At 39.6% G+C, this 24,472-nt stretch overlaps 1 protein-coding gene across 1 annotated transcript in view; it reads right to left on the reverse strand.

Moving 5' to 3' along the window:
• Positions 1-24,472, reverse strand: part of OCA2 (OCA2 melanosomal transmembrane protein) — a 392,247-nt gene that overhangs the window by 347,389 nt on the left and 20,386 nt on the right. The window contains exon 2 of the mRNA XM_080808622.1: positions 2,948-3,046. Coding sequence (XP_080664748.1) covers positions 2,948-3,046 — 99 coding nt within the window. The remainder of the gene's footprint in view (positions 1-2,947; positions 3,047-24,472) is intronic.

Here is a 24,472-nt window from a genome sequence, read left to right on the forward strand (position 1 = left end):
CTGCTATAAACATTGGGGTACAGATGGCCCTTCTTTTCACTACATCTGTATCTTTGGGGTAAATACCCAGCAGTGCAATTGCAGGGTCATAGGGAAGCTCTATTTTTAATTTCCTGAGGAATCTCCACACTGTTCTCCAAAGTGGCTGCACCAGTTTGCATTCCCACCAACAGTGTAAGAGGGTTCCCCTTTCTCCACATCCTCTCCAACACACGTTGTTTCCTGTCTTGCTAATTTTGGCCATTCTAACTGGTGTAAGGTGGTATCTCAATGTGGTTTTGATTTGAATCTCCCTGATGGCTAGTGATGATGAACATTTTTTCATGTGTCTGGTAGCCATTTGTATGTCTTCATTGGAGAATTGTCTGTTCATATCTTCTGCCCATTTTTTAATATGATTGTCTGTTTTGTGTGTGTTGAGTTTGAGGAGTTCTTCATAGATCCTGGATATCAACCTTTTGTCTGTACTGTCATTTGCAAATATCTTCTCCCATTCCGTGGGTTGCCTCAACTCTATGGTCAAATAATCTTTGACAAAACAGGAAAAAATATCCAGTGGAAAAAAGACAGTCTCTTCAATAAATGGTGCTGGGAAAACTGGACAGCCATATGTAGAAGAATGAAACTCGACTATTCTCTTACACAGTACACAAAGATAAACTCGAAATGGATAAAAGACCTCAACGTGAGACAGGAATCCATCAGAATCCTCGAGGAGAACATAGGCAGTAACCTCTTTGATATCAGCCACAGCAACTTCTTTCAAGATATGTCTCCAAAGGCGAAGGAAACAAAAGCGAAAATGAACTTTTGGGATTTCATCAAGATCAAAAGCTTCTGCACAGCAAAAAAAAACAGTCAACAAAACAAAGAGGCAACCCACGGAATGGGAGAAGATATTTGCAGAAGAAAAACTTTTTATAGGCAAACCTGACCCATGTTCTGTTCCTCTGCAGTGGTTTTTGGCATGAGGCACTTGGAGTTACTCTTAGAAAATATACGGTATGCCCTAAGGAGTGACTGTGGAAGCAGCTGGAACAGCAGGAGAGTTCCTGTTCTTGAGCTATTGAACGCAATGGTGGGATAAGAGCGGACCGATGATCCCTGGGGGCAGAGCATAAGTTAGGAGCTAGGAAAGAATGTAACCCCCAGTCTCCTCTTTCTGCACCTGGCAATTGCCAGCCCATACAACCCACTCCTCCCTTATCCCATGACTGACTCCCTGCATGCCTTTGCACAGGGGAAAATGCAAGTTTGGTTCAAGATGTTTGCAATCCCTTTGTACTTCTTTCCCACACGTGGAGGCATCTGTCCTTGCATTTCTGATATAAATAAATAAATGAGCAAATAAATAAATAAATAAATGGTATGTGCAGGACTCAGCTGCTGCTGCTCTCCCTTGCCGATGCAGCCCTGCACAACTGCTCTGATTGGTGTCCGAGAACTTTATTTCAGTGTGGAATGACAAGGCACAGCTTGGCATCCCAGGGCGTGTTTCTGTGCTCCATGTGCCCAGGACAAATGCCTACACATTATACTTTTCCAATGAAACATGAGTTCTTTTTTTTTTTTAATTTCTTTTCAGCGTAACAGAATTCATTGTTTTTTCACCACACCCAGTGCTCTATACAATACGTGCCCTCCACAATACCTACCACCTGGCTCCCTCAACCTCCAACCCCCCCGCCCTTTCAAAACCCTCAGGTTGTTTTTCAGAGTCCATAGTCTCTCATGGTTCATCTCCACTTCCAATTTCCCTCAACTCCCTTCTCCTCTCCATCTCCCCATGTCCTCCATGTTATTTGTTATGCTCCACAAATAAGTGAAACCATATGATACTTGACTCTCTCTGCTTGACTTATTTCACTCAGCATAATCTCCTCCAGTCCCGTCCATGTTGCTACAAAAATTGGGTATTCAACCTTTCTGATGGAGGCATAATACTCCATAGTGTATATGGACCACATCTTCCTTATCCATTCGTCCATTGAAGGGCATCTTGGTTCTTTCCACAGTTTGGTGACCGTGGCCATTGCTGCTATAAACGTTGGGGTACAGATGGCCCTTCTTTTCACTCCATCTGTATCTTTGGGGTAAATACCCAGTAGTGCAATTGCAGGGTCATAGGGAAGCTCTATTTTTAATTTCTTGAGGAATATCCACACTGTTCTTCAAAGTGGCTGCACCAACTTGCATTCCCACCAACAGTGTAAGAGGGTTCCCCTTTCTCCACATCCTCTCCAACACACGTTGTTTCCTGTCTTGCTAATTTTGGCCATTCTAACTGGTGTAAGGTGGTATCTCAATGTGGTTTCAATTTGAATCTCCCTGATGGCTAGTGATGATGAACATTTTTTCATGTGTCTGATAGCCATTTGCATGTCTGCATTGGAGAAGTGTCTGTTCATGTCTTCTGCCCATTTTTGACATGATTATCTGTTTTGTGTGTGTTGAGTTTGAGAAGTTCTTCATAGATCCTGGATATCAACCTTTTGTCTGTACTGTCATTTGCAAATATCTTCTCCCATTCCGTGGGTTGCCTCTTTGTTTTGTTGACTGTTTCCTTTGCTGTGCAGAAGCTTTTGATCTTGATGAAGTTCCAAAAGTTCATTTTCACTTTTGTTTCCTTTGCCTTTGGAGATGTATCTTGAAAGAAGTTGCTGTGGCTGATATTGAAGAGGTTACTGCCTATGTTCTCCTCGAGGATTCTGATGGATTCCTGTCTCACGCTGAGGTCTTTTATCCATTTTGAGTTTATCTTTGTGTACTGTGTAAGAGAATGGTCGAGTTTCATTCTTCTACATATAGCCGTCCAGTTTTCCCATTTACTGAAGAGACTGTTTTTCCACTGTATATTTCTCAGGAAAGAAATTCTCCAACATAAATGCCAAGGGCAATGCTCAGAGATTTCTTAATTTTACAAGAAGTGGGTTGGGGGGAATCTTACCTTTTCTCTTGTGAGGAATTTCTCAGCAAAGGGGTGTTTTCTGTAAAACAGGGGTCTTTTGACCTGGAGCTGAAGAACTGAGGTAAAGAAGAGTGAGACCTGAAAGACACAGTGAAGGAAAAAAGATCACCAATGCAAAAATGGTGGAAGTGTTCACTGGTAATTGGGGCTATATCCAAGAACATGCCTGAAATTCAGTGATAAATTTTACATAAGTTATAACTGAATTGTAAAAAGCTAGAGTTTAAAAGAGACCATTAGAAACAACTCTCAAAAAAAATAAATAAATAAATAATAAAAAATAAAAGAAAAAAAGAAACAACTCTCCTCGCCAGCATAAACCAGGTTGGCAATGCAAAACAGAAGCACATAAGAGACCGGACACTGTAGGATTGATACTTTCAGGCTTTGCAATTCCATGCAGAACTTTTCATGGAGAAAACTGTTCAGAGTCTGATGGACCTTTCTATACTCAGAAAATTCTACTTCCTAAGATCACAGTATTTAAATATCACACATTTAAAATATCCTACTGGCTTCCCATTGAAGACCAGCAAAACTCAGCGCCCACAGGGTCAAAATGAAATGATAAAATGGCAACGATGGATCTCTCAGGGGGATGGAAGCCACAAGTGAAACAAAGCAAAGCTTCACACTGTAGGGACACCCCCTCCACTGTGCTGGCCTGCACTAGAGGAAGGGCCACCATAAACTTATCCAAATCAGGAGCTCAAGAGAGCACAAGAGAGCCCACAAGCGTATATGGTCCTCATTCAAGGACACATGACGTTTAAAAGCAACCAGCTTTTCATGAAAAGCTGCAGAAATAATTTTCATTATTAACTTTTGGGAATATATCATTTTACACACAAATACATTGCCTTTCCTAAAGGATCCCAGGGATCCCAGGCCACACAGAGCTGCTGTGGATGCCATGAAACACTCACCAGGGACAATAATAGTAAAGGCAGAGAAAGGGAAAAAAAAAATATTCCCACCCTCTTTCTCCATTCATTCCGGCATGCACCTGTGACAACGGACAAGACGACTCTGGTCTCATGAGTGGATAAAACCAGGGCCCTGAGCTGTGCCCAACAATACCTACCATTCCACACCAGAGCCTGGAAGGGAGTCTGTCTTGGGCCAGCAATGTATTCTCTGAGTACACCTCTGGGCAGCCCTGCATACTTTACTGGGGAACACAGATAAGAGAGGACTCTGTCCTCAGGAGCTTTAACAGCCAGGAAGAAGAGCACAGCAGAGAACAAGGTATAGAATAGATGCCCTAAATACCACACATGACAGCAGAGATGGAAGATGAGTTCCACTTGAGTGATTTAATCATTATACACTTCAACTGTTAGCTGTTCAGACTGGTTTAAACAATTAGTTGGGTTTTAAATTTTTCTTGCCTCATAACTGTAAATGAAGAAGGGCCTCGGGCACATTTAGATAAATGTCTCAATGAGTCAACTAATATCCAGTGTTTTCCATTACTCCCTGAGGTGGTCTGTTACATAGCGTTCCTGGGAAAAGTGACTGTTACCGAGACCTCACTCACATTATTTAACCACTCTGAACTTCCATTTTCTCATCTGATTAATGTGGATTAAAAGGAAAAACTCACTAAAGTGAGTCACACTAAATTAGGAGATATAAATGGTAAGCATAGTTTGGCTTCAATTCAATTCAATTATTTCTATTACACTGTGAGCCTCTTATGAATGGCTGCCATGATATTTCCATCTTGTTTTATCGGGTACCTTAACTGGTACCCTGTTCAATGTCAGTGCTTAAATACTTAATGAATTCGTTAGATCCCAGTAACCATAGCTTATTTGCATGAGGTGCCTTTTTGACTCCATGAAACAGTTTTGTAAATCATTATCAGATCAATAATGGGCTCAGAAATACCACTGACCCTCTGAAGAGCAGAGAATGTTCAAGAGAGTGGAGGTGCCATTGCTCCTTAGAAAGCATTATCCACAGGCTCTCAGCAGAGCTCATGGCAGTGCCACATTGCACAATGCTGAGAATTCACCTTACAGCCACGAAGGAGGAAAAATTGAAAATGGGGAAAAGTCAAAAGTCCATTTTATTTTCTCTGAGGTGAACACATCTGGCTGATTTCATTTTTTAACATTCCTATTGCACTTTGTTTACACACAGTATTTTATAATTGTAGTTAAATATATAGGAAGTAGTTTCTAAGCTTTTTAATATTTAGTTATGATTCTAAAGAGCCAAAAATAAAATGAGTTTTGCTAGGAAATTTCCCAAAGGCTTCAGGCTATTCCAAATTTAAATTTAATTTTACATTTTCCAGGCATTATTTTCCATTGTTCCCAGTCCATTTCATTTTTGCAAAGAAGGGAGGCTCAGAGAGGGCTTCAGACCAAGTTACTTCACAGGATCCCTGACCTTCTGTCCTGGAAGATAGAAAACTCACAAACTGCATATAGAGAAGATTCAGGATTACCCAAGGAACATATTTCAGAGTGATTTTTCTTTCTGACTTAATTAAGGTAGAAAACATTAATGAGATCTATATTATTCCTGAACTTTTTTCCTTCTGAAAAAAAAAATCTCATTGACATTTCTCTGACTTCACATCTAAGCCCAGGTGTTGTCAAAATTCACAAAATTCAACAGTGTCTATTTTCATATATACTCTGTGTATACATGTGTAAAATTCATATATGCCTATAAACTTAGAAGCAGGCAATACTTATTTGAATAATTTGGAAACTACAGAAGAGGATAACGGATAAAATGATTATATATAATTCTGTATTTCAAAGATACAAGCTTATCTATAGATGGTTACCAGAGGGGAGGTGGATGGGGGGATGGGTGACATAGGTGATGGAGATTAAGGGGTACCCTTGTCATGATGAGCACCGGGTGTTGTGTGGGAGTGTTGAATTACTACACTGAAAATATTACAATGTTTGTTAACTAAGTGGGATTTAAGAGTTAAAACACAAAAAATAAAGAACTTCCTTTCAATCTTTTTTTTTCTACATATAATTGAATAGTTTTAAAGTCAGCACTCGATGTTATATGCAACTAACAAATTGTTGAACACTACTTCTAAAACTAATGATGTACTATATGTGGGCTAATTGAACATAATAAAAAAATAATAAAGTCAGCTTCAAATATATGAGTTTCCAGACATACATTCAAAAAATAAGCTGTTTTGTTCTCTAATTGTTTAACTTAGATAAGTCATTAACATTTCTGTGTTATTAAATGTTCTTCTACAATGTGATTTACATGTTAGCATCATATTCCATTACATGGATCCCCACATTAGGCAAAACCATCCTCTGCTGTTGGAAATTTAGGGAATTTCTACTTCTTTACTAATATAAGTAACAAACATTATGAAAGTCCTAGTAGATAAGTCTTTGTATGTGCCCCCAAAAGTTTCCTAGGACAGATTCCTAGAAGTGGAGTCACTGGGCAAGAAGTATCTTGGTCCTTATGGTCCACAGAGAGCCTTACTATGCCTTTCAGTTACAGAAGAGAACAAATCCTTGTCCCCAAAGCCCTGGGTATTAGCCACATTTTAGATCCTTAAGCAGTAAATTTTAAACAGCTAGAATTGATTCAAGTCCACCATTATCAAGAAACCTTGCTGCCATGATTGTAACTAAGACCCATCTATGCCAACCTGCAAGATGGATACAGTGTGTTAGCAACACCTCCTAGCCCTCCCCTGTCTATAACCATTATCTTAGCTCCAGACACCCTAGTTCTTTCTAGATCCAAACACTTGGTAGTCCTATAGTGCTTATGTCATTTTATCAAGAAAATAGTATCTAAGAACGTTAAAAATATTAAATACCTAATATATTAACATTTCTGAGAAGATTCACATTTCTAAAGGCCAGACAAGAGACAATGATTAGTGCAAAGAACATGCTGGAGAGGTAATGGTTTGGTCATCAGTGGTAAAGGAAGAGGTTTGCTCCCATTCTTTCTCAAGCTCTGTATCATGTAGACACCATCAATACAGGACAGAAGACAGCCCTGCTCTGCAGGGAACCCAGAACCAGTAACAAGGAGTGCAAAATGATGCCACAGCCTTCCTGTCTCTCTTTCCCTCTCTATCTCTGACTCTTGTTTCTGGCCTGTTTTATCCTGGATTCACTGGCCCAAGCTACCTTTCCAGAAGGAAAAAAGCAAACCAGCAGGCTAGGAAAAGCTGGATTTGCCCCAAAAGTGATCACACGGAAAACAGCCAAGTGTGTCCATTGACAGAAAGCAGATCTGAGGAAGGAAAATGAGCAGCAAACCTGCCACCCACTCATGTGCCATTTTTTAGAAGATTTGGGAGGAAACTGTGATTTCTCACCCAGATATACACAGAGCTTCAGAGAAACTATCCTTGTTCTCTCCAAGCATAACCGGGCTTTTAAGTTTAATTAACTGCAAAAAAGAGAACCTATAGCTCAGGCTGCTCAGAGACAATGCCTGTAATCAGTTGTAATCATGAAGGCTGTTTCCCACTTCCTCAGCCTAACACCCCACTAGTTATTTTCTGCAGGATTTAAAAAATAGTCCATAAAAAATAATTATAAATCTATGATAATAGGTACACAATGTAGAAAAATGTAATTTGTGATATCGATAACAAAGGGTGGCAGAACTATATAGAAGCAGAATTTTTGTACGCAGTTGAAGTTAAGTTGGTATCAGTTCAAATTAGGTTGTTATAACTTTAGAATGTCATATCTAATTGTCACTGTAAACACAAAGAAAATATAATAAAACGTACACCCAAAAAATGAGAAGGGAATCAAAACATGTCAGTACAAAAAAGTCAACTAAACATGAAGGAAGGCAGTAAAGGAGGAAATGAGGGACAAGAAGCTATAAGACATACAGAAAACAAAACAAAATGCCAAAAGTAGTTCTGTTTGTATGAATGATAATCTTAAATACCAATATACTAAACTCATCAATCAAAAGGCAGAGGTGGCAGAGGGATTAAAACGGAAACAAAAAAAACAAGACAAAAAATATGACTCAACTATATGCTGTCAATAACAATTATAAATAATATACACCAAACATCAGAGTTCCAAAAGATATGAGGCAGACACCTGACATAATTGAAGGGATAGATAGTTCTACAATAATGGCTAGAGACTTCAATGCCCCACTCTCAATAATGGTTAGAAATCAAACAAAAGATACATATGGATCTGGAGGCCTTACACAACACTATAGACCAACTGGACCTAAAAAACCTACAGAGAGCAATCTACCCAACAACAACAAAATTACACATTCCTCTCTAGTACACATGTAACATTCGCCAAGATAGACCGTATGTTATGCCATGAAACCAGTTTTAATAAATTTTAAAAGACTGGAATAATACAATGTATCTTTTCCAATCATAGTAGAATTAACCAGAAATCAATAGCAAAAGGAAAACTGAAAAATTCACAAATATATGAAAATTAAACCAAACACTCAACCAACCAATGGGTGAAAGAAGAAATCACAAGGGAAATTAGAAAAGATCTTCTGTGGGCTGAATTGTGTACCCCCTCCAACCAAAAAAGCCCCTCATACATTGAAGCTCTAACCCCCAGTATCTTATAATATAACTGTTTGGAGTTATCTTTAAATAGGTGATTAAGTTAGATGAGGTTATTAGGGTGGATTCTAATCCAATTTGACTACTGTCCTTGTAAGAAGAGGAAATTTGATACAGAAAGAGACACCAAAGATTCATGTACAATAACAGTGTGTAGGGCAATAAAGGCAGCCGTCTGCATGCCAAGGAGAGAGGCATTTGAGGCAACCGACCTTGCCAGCACTGTGATCTTGGACTTATAGCCTCCAGAACTAGGAGGAAATAAATTTCTGTTGTTTAAAATGCCCTTTCTGTGTCACTTTGTTATGGCAGCCCTAACAAACTAATACAGTTTAAGACAAATGCCCTGAGACAAATGACAATGAAAACGCAACATACCAACATTTATGGGATGAACCAAAAGCAGTACTAAGAGGGACACTTATAACTGTAAGTATTTACATTTAAACAGAAGAAAGATCTCAAATCAACAACCTAAATTTATACCTTAAAAAACTAGAAAATGAAGAACAAACTAAACCCAAAAGCTGAAAGAAGTAAGAAAATAAATATGAGAGAGGTGACTAATAAAAAAGAGATGAGAAAAGTTATAGAGAAAATCAGTGAAACCAAAAGTAGGTTCTTTACATAGATCAAAAAAAATTGACACATCTTTAGCTAGATTGACTAAGAAAAAAAGAGAGAAACTCAAATCACTAAAATCAGAAATGAGAGCAGGAACATTACTACCATTTGACAGGAAAAAAAAGGATTATAAAAGCATACTATGAATGATTATATGTTAGCAAATTGGATAACCTAGACAAAATGGGTAAATTCCTAGCTATACACAACCTACCAACACTGATAATGAAGAAAAAGAAAAATCTGAATAGACCTACAACTATTAAGAAATAGAATCAGTAATCAATCAAAAAATAAGAATATTCTAAGAAATAGAATCAGTAATCAAAAACCTCCCAACATGTATTACATGGAGCACTAGGTGTGGTGCATAAACAATGAATTCTGGAACACTGAAAAGAAATTTTAAAAAATAAATAAAATTTTGGGACGCCTGGGTGGCTCAGTTGGTTAGGCTGCTGCCTTCGGCTCGGGTCATGATATCAGCGACCTGGGATCGAGTCCCACATTGGGCTCCTTGCTCCGCAGGGAGCCTGCTTCTCCCTCTACCACTCTGTCTGCCTGTGCTTTCGCTCGCTCTCTCTCTCTGACAAATAAATAAATAAAATCTTTAAAAATAAATAAATAAATAAATAAATAAATAAAATTTTAAAATAAATAAATAAACAAACAAACTTCCCAACAACAACAACAATAAAAAGCCCTGAACCAGATTGCTTGGCTGATGCACTCTACCAAATGTTTAAAGAAGGATTAACATCACCTCCTCAAACTCTCTTAAAAAACTGAAAAAGAGGGGACACTTATTCAGTGAGGTTAGCATTACCTTGATACCAAAGACACTACAAGAGCAGAAAACCACAGACCAATATCCCTGGTGAATACTGATGCAAAAAATCCTCAGCAAAATACTAGCAAGTCAGTTCAGCAGCGTATTAAAAGGCTTATACACTATTACCAAGGGGAATTAATTCCTGGAATTCAAGGATGGTTCAAAATATGAAAATCAATTGATGAAACACAAAACATTAACAGAGTGAAGGAAAAAAACACATGATTGTCTATTGATGCAGAAAAGTATATGACAAAATTCAACACACTTTCCTTATAAAAATGTTCAGCAATTAAGAATAAAAGGAAACTACAACACAATAAAGGCCATAAAAAACAGCTAACATCATACTCAAAGGTAAAATACTGAAAGCTTTTCCTTTAAGATGAAGAACAATTTGAGGATACCTGTTTTGCTTCTAATCAGTGTAGTACTGAAAGCTCTAGCCATATCAATTAGGCAAGAAAAAGAAATAAAATGCATCCAAATTGGAAAGAAATGCATAAAATAATCTCTGTTCACAGATGACATGATCTTATATGTAGAATATTCTAAAGATTATACACACATGCATGCACACACACACAACTGTTAGAACTAATAAATTCAAATTCAGCAAAGTTGGAAGATACAAAATCAACATGCAATAGGATATTCATACAGATGAAATTTTACACAGCAGTGTAACTGGATGTACTACAGCTAAACAAAGCAATATGGGTAAGTGTTAGGTACATAATGTTGAGTGAAGAAAGGAATTCATGGAAGAATACATATAAGATGTAAATTCTATAAAGCTTAAAAATAAGCTTGTTTAGAATCCCTTTACATGGTTTTAGATAGAATAAATAAAGAGATGGGGAGAGAGAGAGAGAGATGTATACACAAACACACACACAGAGGAATTATAAATACAAAGTTCCAGAAAGTAGTCCCCATATTAGGAAGCAAAGGGATCGGGCAAAAAATGTGCCAATTGGTTTATGAAAATTAAACTTCATAACTTACCGATATTCACTCATATGTGGAATACAAGAAATAACGAAGAAGATCATGGGGGATTAAAAAGTAACTTACTGACATGTCACATATATTATTTTGTCTACATAAAATATTACATGCTATTTTATTTTATTTTATTTTTTATTTAAATTCAATCAGTCAACATATAGTAAATCATTAGTTTCAGATGTAGTGTTCAATAATTTATCAGTTGCATATAACTACTTTATTTTATTTTATTTTTTTTAAAGATTTTATTTATTTATTTGAAAGAGAGAGAGATCACATGCAGGCAGAGAGGCAGGCAGAGAGAAAGAGGGAAGCAGGCTCCCTATTGAGCAGAGAGCCCGATGTGGGGCTCAATCCCAGGACCCTGAGATCATGACCTGAGCCGAAGGCAGAGGCTTAACCCACTGAGCCACCCAGGCACCTGTTGTTTTGTTTTGTTTTGTTTTTAAGATTTTATTTATTTAACTTTATTTTATTTTTTTAAAAGATTTTATTTATTTATTTAACAGACAGAGAGAAACAGCAGAGGGAGAAGGAGAAGCAGACTCCCCGCTGAGCAGGGATCCGAAAGTGGGATCTGATCCCAGGACTCTGGGATCACAACCTGAGCCGGAGGCAGATGCTTCACTAACTGAGCCACTCAGGCACCCTCATATAACTATTTTAAAGGAAAAATGAATTTATCAATTGTAACAGAAGGGAAGTTGTACACAGAAAAGAAATAACATAGAGATGATCAGATAGAAAATTGGAATTCAAAAAATGGTAAGATGGAAAGCTGTACTGATATCCTGAAATAGAGAATGAAAATAATATATTTTCATAATATATTTAAAATATGTATCTCATAATATTTTCAAGTAACTGATTGTTTCCACTTATCATTCCTAGTTAGTCTAGGAAATAATTATTTTTAAAAGCCTCCTAAAACCAAGCAAGCAGAAGGGGAAAATAGGTATAGGTAATGTTCATGTTAATCTTTGTTTAAACAACTAGTTTTGCTACAGATGGTGTGACTTGATATTAAAAAGAATTTCTAGATACTGTTTAAAACTTTTCCCATAATATGTGTAAGTACAGTTAACACAAGAATGTTAAGTATGAATGGATATTACTAATCACACAAAGGGTTAATAGGATACCCAAAGGCTTGGGGAAGTCTTTTTGACAGAGATTTACCAGGACAATTTAAGGATTTACTTGCATTAAAACAATCAGATGCATTTAAGATCCAATTTGAATTATTTCCCCCAAGGAAAATAGTTCAAATAGCTAGTTGGTCTGGTGGTGTGATTTTTGCAGTTTACAGTTCAGGTTTATAGTTTAAAAAGATGGGCTTCCAACACTCAGGTGGTGACTGGGCCCAGTGAGGCATACAAAGTAGACATATTAGTAATAAACCCAAGCATGCATGGTTGTCCTTAGCCAGCTTGCAGCAGAAGCTGGTGATTGTTCAGCATATGCCCCCAGAAAATCACAATAAAAAAGAGTGGTGCCCATTTTTTCCAGGGTTAACACAAATGTAGCAAGATAAAAGTGCTGGTCCTTGGCCTAAGTGATACTTTGGACATAAAAGATGCAATCCTTTTTTTTCAAAGCAGATGGTTGGAATGGGAAAGACTCTCATTTGGAAAAATCATTGCAGTATAAAAAGTGTTAAAATCTCAACCAAATAAGCAAAAAAATCGGTTTTGGAAAGATTTTTTTAGTCAGAAAAAAACCTGTGAGAGGAAATCAGATTAACATTCACTCCAATTGGCTGGAAAATTCGGAAAATTAATCATTAACATTGGATAGGCTTATGACAGGTCTGGTTTTTGAAGAGATAAATCATTTCTATTGCCTAAAAAAACAAAAGTGTACTCCTCCCAAAACAAACCAGAGAGACTTCGTGTTTTCAAGGGAGATGATATAAGACTCCATGGTAATGAAAGGAGTAAGGGCCCTGAGAAAAAAGCTAGATTTTTTTCATAGCCATCTTTTCCCAGACAGACCAGTGAATGTGTGAGTCCAAGGATAAAAAAAGTCAGCACTGTTAATAGGAATACAGATTAACTGTAAGTGCCTTAATATATTACCGTATGAAACATAAGATCATTATTATTTTGATGGGTTAGACAGATCTCTGGAAGACCATTTTACACTTTTTGTTAATATTTTTGATACTCTGTGTGCATGTATACCATATGCTCAGCAGTGATATCCCATATAAGAAAAAGGAAGTCTATTTTTCACAAACTTTTCTGACCTACCTCTAATTTGAAATCAACAAGATATTCAAGTGTACATGGCAGATTTAGTCCCTATCTCATGTTCCTAGATAGACCCTGCTGGCAACATATTTTAGTCTATTTCCTAAGCTCTTCTTAGAAAACTGCCTGGATAGAGGAGATACTCGTCCTGGTGGCCTAGAGCAGACATGGATTAGAGACGTCACAGAGAATGATGGACTGTGCCAAATTTCTCTATACACCGCAATTCTCTCCCCTGTGTGTGACATACATTTGAATAATTCCAGGCTTCAAGGGTTCCATCAATTAATGGGAGAAGGTCCTGGAATCGCCAACTATGGTTTTGGGTTTATCTATTTCTTCTTGTGATCTATCACTTTTTGCTTCATAAATGTTGTAGCTCTTCTTCTTAAGCCCATGAACTTTAAGAATTATGCCCTTTTGGGGCACCTGGGTAGCTTGGTCAGTTAACCCTCTCCCTTTGACTCAGGTCATGATCCCAGTGTCCTGGGATCAGGCCCTCATCCGGCTCCCTGCTCAGCAGGGAACCCGTTTCTGCCTCTCCCTCTGCCCACTCGTTTTCTCTCACTCTCTCTCTCTCTCTCCCTCTCTCACACAAATAATAAAATCTTTAAAATATTATTATTTTTTTAAAAAGTATTATGCCCTTTTGATAGATTACCCCTTTATGACATGGCCACCTTTATTCCTAGTAATATTCTTTCCTCTATAATCCACTTGTTCTAACATTAATATAGCCACTCTACTTTTCTTGTATCCATTTTAATATTGTGTGTTTTTTCCATCTTTTTACTTTTAACCTATCTGTGCTTTTATATTTAAAGTGGGTTCCTTTAGGGGTGCCTGAGTGACTCAGTCGGCTAAGCTTCAGCTCAGGTCATGATCTCAGGGTCCTGGTATAAAGCCCTGTGTTGGGCTCCTTGCTCAGTGGGGAATCTGCTTCTCCCTCTCCCTCTCCTTCTGTTCTCTCTCTCTCTCTCTCTCAAATAAACTAATTAAATATTTTTTTAAAAAATAAAGTGAGGGGGAGCACCTGGGTGGCTCAGTGGGTTGGAGCCTCTGCCTTCAGCTCAAGTCATGATCCCAGGGTCCTGGGATCAAGCCCCGCGTTGGGCTCTCTACTCGGCAGGGATGCTGTTCCCCTCCCCCCGCCTCTCTGCCTACTTGTGATCTCTGTCTGTCAAATAAATAAATAAAATGTTAAAATAAATAAATAAATAAATAAATAAATAAATAAAGTGGGTTCCTTTATACATAAGGTATTCAGTCCATTCTCATATAATGTGATTATTGCATATTTAGGTTTAAATCTACCATCTTGCTACTTGTTTTCTATTTATTCACCTATTCCTTGTTCCCTTTTTCTCTTTTTCTGCCTTATTTTGCAGTAACTGAGTATTCTGTATGACCCATATTATTCCTTTTGTAGCTGGCTTATTTGCTATAATTCCTTGTTAGTTTAGTTGCTGCCTTAGGATTTACAATATACATCTTTAGCTTCTTACAATCTAACTTAAAATTGTATTATACCTGTTCCTCTCTAACATATAATTCTAATATTCATATTCATAACTATATACATCTATAATGCACAAAGGTACACTTAAAATAATGTGCTCCCATTTCTTTCTTCCCAACCTTTGTGCTATTGCTGTCATACTTTTACATGTGTTATAAAACATGTATGGCATTTTTATTATTTTTTAAATGATTATCTTTTAAAGACAATAAGAAGAAATATACATATTGACTAAAACCATTTACATTCTTGGCACTCTTCGTTCCTTTGTGTAGACCCATTTTCCTCCAAGAGAGTTGGAGCTCACCCCACCCCTGCCCTTGCTGTACCTTGCACTTCCCTCTGTTGTGTCACTTATTGCACACTTTGCATACTTGTTTATATATCTACCCCCCAACTATACCATGAGAACAATACCTAGCATTGCACAAACCAACACCAAGCTTAAGATGGAGGGACAAGTTCAGCTATAACAACTCACATGTTTAGAGCCAGGGAAAGCCATCCATTCCATGGGGTGAGAGAAGCTAGCATGTTTTAGCATCTCCCATGCACCTAAGCACAATAGATGGGATGCTGCCACAGCTATGTCTCCCAACACATCCTCCTCCTGCCATTCTCATCCCATTCTCTTCCTCCGTGGCAGTGCTTCCAACTCTAAGCCTACAAGCAAACCCTCTGGGACTCTGCTTCAAGACAATTTCCCATGACCCTATCCTATAGATCCTGATTCAGAAAAGTGTATAGCTCAGGGAGCTATATTTTTACAACACCCAAGGGATTTTGAAATTGTACCACACTGTGAGAAACACTGGCACAGAAGATGAATCTCATGCTCTCCAGCCTGGTATCAACATCTGCTCATGGTATCATCCTCAAATCTTTCCAAATACATCTCCTTTTAGCTTTAACAGTCTCTAGGGAACAACATGGTCTCAGCCACTGTTCCCCAGTGGTTATGTCTTCTTGTCATCTTCCATCTTAAGCACAAGTTCTCTGGGAGAAGGAAGAACACTCAGAAAGGTAGGAATAGAAGACAACTTCTCTAATATGGTAGAGAGAATTTGTGAAAAACACACAGCTAACATCAAATTCAATGTTAGAAGACTAAAAGCTTCCCTGCTAAGATCAGGAACAAATCAAGAATGCCTGTTTTCACCACTGCTGTTCAACATTGTACTGGAAGTTCTAGTTGGAGCAATTAGGCAAGAATTAAAAATATCCAAATAGGAAAGGAGAAATTAAAACTATCTCCGTCTGCAGATGATATGATCCTATGATCCTACATATAGAAAATCTCCCCCAAAAAATTGTTTCATAAGAAAACTACTAAAGCTAACAAATGAATTTAGCAAGTTGCAGGTGAAATAGCAACACAAAAGTGTGTTGTATTTCTCCATACCAGCAATGAACAATCTGAAAAATAAATTAACATGATTCCATTTATAGTAGTAACCAAAAGAATAAAATAAATGTATCCGATAATAAATTTAATAATTAATTTAATTAATTTAATGGTTAATCAAATTAAATGATTCATTAATTAATGAAATAAATTTAACCAAGGAGGTGAAAGATTTGTATACTGGAAACTTCAAAACATGTCTGAAAGAAATTAAAAAGACTTAAATAAATGGAAAGACATCTCATGTTCATGGCTAGAAATACTTAATAATGCTAAAATGGCAATTCTCCCTGAGGCATGGGTGCCTGGGTGGCTCAGTCATTAAGCATCTGAGCCTTTGGCTCAGGTCATGATTCCAAGGTCCTGGGGTTGAGCCTCACATCAGGTTCCATGCTCGGCGGGAAGCCTACTTCTCCCTCTCCCACTGCCTTGTTTGTGTCCCCTCTCTCACTGTGTCTCCCTCTGTCAAATAAATAAAATAAAATCTTTAAAAGAAATACTACCTAAAACAATCTACAGATTCAATACAATCTCTATCGAAGTTCCCATGGCCATTTCTGCAGAAATGGAAAAGCCAGTCCTCAAACTCATATGCAATCTCAAGGAGCTCCAAAAAACCCAAAAACATCTTGAAAAAGAACAAGGTTTCAGCACTCAGATTTCCTGATTTCAAAACTTTGTACAAAGCTACAGTACTCTAAACAGTGTGGTACTGGCATAAGGATAGACATATAAACTTAATGGGATAAAATTAAGAATCCAGAAATAAACCCATAATTTATGGCCAATTGATTTTTCACAACAGTGTCAAAACTATTCAATAGAGAATGAACAGTCTTTTCAATAAATGGGGCTAAAACAACTAGATTCTCACATGGAAAAGAATAAAGTTGGATCCCTTATACCTTATAAAATAACTCAAAATTGAGCATATATTTAGATAAAACCATAAAATTCCTAGAAAAAAACATGGAGGTAAGTCTACGTGACCTTAGATTTGGCAATGGATTCTTAGATATGACACTGAAAGCATGAAAAGAAAAAAAAAAAACATATAATTGGACTTCATCAAAATTAAATTCTGTGTCAGTTGTATCTCAGTAAAACCGGAAAAAAATAAATTTAAAAAATGATTCTCTGTGCATCAAAGAACACTATCAAGAAATTGAAAAGACAACCTATTGAATGGGATAAATTGTTTGACTCATATATATCTGATTTAATACCCTGAATATATAAAGAACTCCTACAACTTAAGAAAAGACAACCCAATTTTTAAATGTGCAAAGGACTTGAATGGACATTTCTCCAAAGAAGATAGAAGCACAGGAAAAGACTCTCAACATCATTAGAGAAAGGCAAATCAAAACGACGATGAGATATCACTTCACACCCAAAAGGATGGCTAAAATCAAAAGAACAGAAAATAATCAATGTTGGCAAGTAACGGAGAAATTGGAGCCCAAATACATTACAAATGATAATATAAAGTGTGGAAATATTTGTGAAAAGTATTTTGGCGGATCTTCAAAAAGTCAAATATAAAGTTACCATTTAACCCAGCAATTCTGCTTGGTGGATATCCAAGATCATTGAAAACAGGGATGCAAACAGATAATTGTATGACAATGTTCATTGCAGCATTATTCACAATAGCCAAAACGTGGAAAGAACCCAGGTGTCTACCAGTAGATGAATGGAAAAACAAAATTTGGCATAGTCATACAATAGAATGTTAATCGCCCATAAAAAGGAAGTTCTAATACGTGCTACAACATTAGATTAACAAAAATATATATAGTTACTAAGTAAATAATCCAGACACAAATGGACAAATATTGCTTGATTTCACTTATACGGAATATCTGGAATCGATAAATTCATTAGAGATAGAAGGTAGATTAGAGGTACTGGGGGCCAGGGAGTGAGGAGGGAGAGTTACTCCTGACTGGATACAGAGCTCCTGTGCAGAGAGAGAAAAATGTTTTAGGGTTAGATAGTGGTGATGGTTGCACACATGTAATTAGTACCACTTACGTATACAAGTAATTGTATACTTAAAGAAGGTTAAAATGGCAACTTTAATGTTATATATTGTAACACAAGGAAAATAATTTTAAAACTAATTTAAACCTTGTAACTTATATGAACTGGCATTTTTATACCCATCTCCCAGGTGAGAAGATAACAGAGTAAGTAGCTTGCAGAAAACTGAGTAGCTAAAAATGGGTAACGCTGAGAAATAAAGCAATGAGGTTATGTCTGAACTAAGGTCTGAGATCCACACCCGCCACACAGATGTGTTCCCTGCAGATAAGCACCTTGGGAGGTGCAGGGGAGGAACCCCGCTGGACATACAGCGCAACTGATGCTGGCCCTGATCCCGGCCTCATCCAGCCCCATCCAGTTCCATCTCTCTCCCACCCTGCCCCTAGCCCCGTCCTATCGCCCCCTCCCGACAGGTCCGCCTTGGTGTCAGTCCTGCAGAACCTGGCACAGAGGCTCCGAGCCCGGTGCAAGCTCAGCTCCGCCCGTGGCGCGGTGTCCTGGGCTCTGCCAGGCTCATGCCCACAGCGGAGCGGACCTCGGACCCGGCGCGGAGGTAGCACAGCCGGCCGGGGCCGCTACCGGAGGGGTCCAGGCAGGAGGGAGCCCGCTGTGGACGTGGCGCGCCTGCAGGAGGCACACACGACTTGCGGCAGGACAGTGCGGGGCCTGTGGACTCTTGTGGAGTCGCCCCAGAAGAGATGGGCGGTGATCCGGCCGGTCTTACACGCCGAGAAAGTGGCGGCGGTGCGCGGACATCCCGAGGAACGGGAGACCGGCTCAGACGCGCCAGCTCGCCGTCCGCCGCACGACCGCTCTCCAGTATGTTAAACTCTCTAGGCAAGCAACGTGTGTGGTCGAAAAGTCTGCGAAGACATTTGTCCATCTTTCTCCCCACCCCCACCGCCTTGAGGCTTCGCCCGGATCCTATCTTATTTTTAATTCGGATAAACCTGATCACAGAAGCAAGTATCTCCCAGGACCTTCCTGGGAGGGAGGAGGCCAAGGTCCGGAGTAGCCTCTGAAGGGTGGACACACGCAAGCTGGGGCTTCGGGGGCACTCGCCGGCAGAGGGCAGGCAGGGCCTGCTCATGTGAGGATTGCGTGGTTTCTGTCAGCTCTGGTCCACCGTCCCCAGGTGTGACCCCTGTTACCTTTCCCACCGCTGTGTATTCTCTGGCACACCATTCTGCAGAATGTTCCAGAATGCATTTTGAGAATAAAAGCCAGACTTCTGTAGCTGCCTAACCCCTCTTGCCTGATGGAGATGGAGAGAGACCGCTTATCCGATGCGTGTCACTGCCCAGTGGCCCAACTGCACCGCGACTGCTCTCAGGAACAGGATCTCGGATGCCGGCCGGATGATGAACGGCCTGGACCATTCACACTCTGCTGCTCCCTCTGAGCCCTAAGGTTCAGCTCCTGCAGCAGAATCCTACAAAGCAGTCTCCTGCCCAGCTCAGCATCACCCTTCCTGAACTTCACTACATTTCTTCTTTGAGCTCAGGCACCAAAGCTCCCTTTGTGAATCCAGAGTCCAAGTCTGCCACAGGCTTATAAAATCACAGATATCAGGGATACTGTGGATTATACACCAGATGGACCCAATTAACTCCCCAACTAATGTGAGTGGGGAAGGAAATAGCTCATTAGACACTTGTAAACTACCAACTCTCACAGCTGTGTTCTAATTACAGTACATTCACACAGAAAAATAATTAGGCCTTTGCTGATAGGCTGTTCATGACCCTTCCAAACTTGGAATCATACAGTGCCCAACTTCAGTCTAACTACCAGCACTGTTGGCCTTGGGGCTAATTGACCAAATGTTAATCTGCCAGTTAAAGATAGCAATCAGTAAGAGTTGATTGGAGAACATGAAAATAAATCCATAAACCCCCAAAATAATTCCACCCTATCATATACTCTATACACTATGAATAGATGCAAGGCAAGTAATACTACTATGAAGTGTTACAATACTATTTCTCCATTTTTCACAGATGTATATGCCTCAAATTAAGAAAGCTCACAAGCATAGACAAAATTCCAAACTAAGAAATATTAAATTTTGGAATTCTGTATTTCATAATAGCCTATAGTTGTTCTTTTGTGAGTATTAACCCAGGCACTGTTCTGGGAAGGCGGATAATGAAAAGTGAGCTGGCTGGCCCATCCCCTAATCAAGCAGGTAAGTCTCCATCATAAACAAGCATAACACAAAGTAAAAGTGTAAGAAAACAGAGAGAGGGACACCAGAGGACTTCCCACGAGAACTGCTAGGTGAAGCTTCACACAGAGCATTGAAGGTTAGTCTTCAAAATGGAGTCAAATTTTAAGACATAGATAGAAATGAAAATTTTAAGTGGGATTCCACTTTCAAAAATCAGATCCAAAGGCAATTGTCTTATCTCCTAAGATGCATATGAAAGTATAGTAACATCAAAAAATCACCAAAAAGTGTTGGTTTGAGAGGCTTGTAGCCACAGCTGCTTCATTACCAGAATACCCGTTATCATCATTGGTACTGTTCATCCTCATAATGTGGAGTGTCCACCTCTTGAGAGGAATTATCACCAGGAAGCTGCCATGTGAGGGAGCCAGGGAAAGCCCACCATGGCCACCAGCTCACCTTCACACTCCTGGGAAGGAGAATGTCTTAGGAGATATCAGGGTCAGAGAGACAAGAAAGCACTGGCATTATTTCAGCAGCCTGACCTAGAGGATGCCATGCTTCTTTCATTCCAGTAGTGTGTCACACTACAACCCTCTCCCAGCCTGAGTGACAGAAATCAGACCACTTAAAGTAGCTTGGCTAGGGGCGCCTGGGTGGCTCAGTGGATTAAGCCGCTGCCTTCAGCTTGGGTCATAATCTCAGGTCCTGGGATCGAGCCCCGCATCTGCCTCAGCATCCCTGCTGAGCAGAGAACCTGCTTCCCCCTCCCTCTCTGCCTACTTGTGATCTCTTTGTCAAGTTAAAAAAAAAAAAAAAAAAGTAGCTTGGCTATTTCCAGATGTTTCTCATAGTATCTCCATACTGCCCAAAAAGTGATCACTGTGCTGGGTATAGTTTCTCTTCTCAGAGCTGCGATAACTACCTCCCTTCAACCTCCTGAAATGAGTCTGGGCTCTTGCTAGTAAGGTCTCCAGAGTCCAAACATACTACCTGTAGCCTATGAGGTTCCCCCCAAGAAAGAGAGGTCCCCCTCAGGACAAGATCATATTCATAACTTGCAACCAGCAAAGCCCATGCTGAGCATTTATTTCTGTCTCATAATGCTCATGTAACCACCAGACAGGGATTATTGGTATACCCACCTTAAAATAAAGGGAAGGAGACTGAGACCTGGTGTAAGCAGCAGCCCCAGGTTTGATTACAGGTTGCAGGGCACTGAGGTCTGCTCTCAACCACCCCTCAGACAAGCAGACCATTCCTGGCCCACCGTCTTCTAAACTCACAATTGCCCAGGCTAATAGAAACAACTGTGCTGGGGGGCGTCTGGGTGGCTCAGTGTGTTAAGCCTCTGCCTTCGGCTCAGGTCATGATCCCAGGTCTTAGGATCGATTCCTGCATCGGGCTCTCTGGTGAGTGGGGAGTCTACTCCCCCCACCCTGCCTGCCTCTCTGCCTACTTGTGATCTCCATCTGTCAAATAAATAAATAAAATCTTTAAAAAAAAAAAAAAGAAACAACTGTGCTCATGTATGACATGTATAAATAAGTATGCATGTGTATGTATATGTGAATGTGTATGCATATAAATATGTGTATATGTGTGTCTCTTATACATGTGTAAATGTGTATGTATATACTACACACATGTATATGTATGTGAGTAATAGATGTAATTTATGTGTGTATAAATATGTTCATATGTGTGAATGTGTGTGCACATATGCATGTGTATGCAAGTGTATGTCTAAATGTATAAATGTGTGTATAAATGTGTGCATGTGTATATATGTATCTACATGTATAAAATGTATATGTGTATAAATATGTGTCTATATATGGATGCATGCAAGTGAGTGTGTATGTGTGTGCATGTATGTGTATATATGCATGCATGCTCCTATTTATAGTGACCCTCCAAGGGTAGCTGCACAGTCCCTGTTGGTTGAGCAGTATAACTATGGCCAGGAGGGGGATATGCCCGTTTTCTGATGCGTATAGCACCTACCGCACCTATTTGGATTGACCTACTCCTCATGACAGTGACATTTGCTGACCCATATCCTGTCAATGGCCACCAGTGGCCACTAATCCATGGCACAAGGCCTCCCAGCGTGCCTCCAAGGTACTGAGGGCCCCACCTCTCAACCCAGGACTCCTGGGATGGCTTAAGTATGGGTGGAGCATCGGGGGCACCTGTCTAGTGAGCACTGTATCACTGGGGCTTGTTCTCTACCTAAGCTCATGTACCTCCACAGATTTACACACCTGGGTCATGCTTGGTGGAAAGTGAGATTGACACCTAGCATGACATCTTCCTAAGAGGAGAATAACTTCTGCCACAAACAAAGCATGAATCCTATTTTGAGAACATCTCTCATCAACACCCAGTACAAACTCTCAGCAGAGTCTGGAGGACAGTGGACTTCAGATGAGCAACTGGAGAGAGGACACTACCAGACCACCAAACCACTGATGTTCAGCCTGCCTGCATCACCCAAAGTTGTCTCCAGAAGGGATACAGGATTGAAAGAGCCCTTAAAGGTACTCTCTGCTTACTCAGCATGGCCAAGTTCTGCAGAAACCTGCAGACTGCCTGCTCCAAGCTCACAATAAGTGGATAGGGCAAAGGAAATGTGGCTGCCCCAGCATAGCTGTCTGTCCCATGGTGGTGGGGATCACCTCCCTCTCATCCCAGTTCTTGGCTCTACCTCATGCCTTACTTCACCCAGATGGGGTGGTGGGTGTGAATACGGTCCAGGCCCTTCCTCCTTGAGTGAAAGACCAAAGGAAAAACAACTCTTCCTGGGGGTTGGAGCAGCTGGCAGCCTGAATAGGACCATGATCTAAGACTTTCGGCCTTCAGAATTGTGAGAAATAAATGTCTGTTGTTCGGGCTACCCAGTCTGTGGCATTCTGTTATAGCAGCCCAAACTGACCAAAACAGTGGCTAAGATTGGGGTTACATGGTTCATTTGGGAGGTCACCCAGGAGACCAACAAAGCAGTGAAGTTCTCATGAATCACAGTCATCCTAAACTACAGCAGTGAAGCTCTGCTACTTGGAGGCTCTACAGTCCATCAGTGCCTGCCCTGGCTCCAGGCCCAGACATGGAGCCCTTGAGACACCCAGTTTCATGAGGTCAATCGTTATGTTACTGCCACAGTTGTAGATATCCCAGCCCAAAATTACATATATATTTATTCATAGATACTTTTTTCAAGTACTTTATGCTATTATTCTTTTCTTAAAGATTTTATTCATTCATTTGAGGGACAGAATGCATAAGAGGGGGCAGGGAAAGAAGCAGAAGGAGAAGCAGATTCCCCCCAGCTGGGAGCCCAAGGTGGAGCTCAGTGTGGGGCTTGATCCCAGGACCTGGAGATCATGATCCGAGCTGAAGGCAGATGCCTAACCATCTGAGCCACCCAGGCACCTCTCATGCTATTATTCTTTACACTTAAATATAGACTTTATTTTGGTGTAAGATTAAATTTAACTTTTTATTCCTCTTCAAAAGTATGTCTGGTTTCATAATATGAATGATCCAAACTTTATCCAATCACCTGAAATGTTAGGTCCATCAAGTTAATTTTCACACATAATTTGGGAGTTTAACTTTAATCTGTTTTTTCCTGTTATTCCTGCTTTAGTACCAGATTACTGAAACTATGGTAGTTTATAAGACAAATTTCTGCTTATTCTTTCTTATTTTTCATGTTTTTCCAGATGTCTTGCCTTGCACTTGGATTTTTTTTCACATTTTTATCTGGAAAAACATTTTATCAGGTTGTAAAACGATTGTGTTGAGACTTTTCCCAATATTGCTCTCATTTTTTTATTTGTGTCAGCATGACTGACATCCTAAACATTCATCTCAGTTTTCTCCTGAAAGCCACTAACTGCAGAAATTCTAGAGTTTCTAAAGCTTCCTAAAGTCTCTTGGAGTTTGCCTTCAGTGTAGGTCTTGAATATTCATAGGAAGTATATTCCTATGGGTTCGTTTGGAGTGGCATTCTCAATTGGAAAATTCCTGTATGTTTTCCT

This window comes from Martes martes (assembly GCF_963455335.1).
Source record: "Martes martes genome assembly, chromosome: 7".
NCBI classification, from domain to species: domain Eukaryota; kingdom Metazoa; phylum Chordata; class Mammalia; order Carnivora; family Mustelidae; genus Martes; species Martes martes.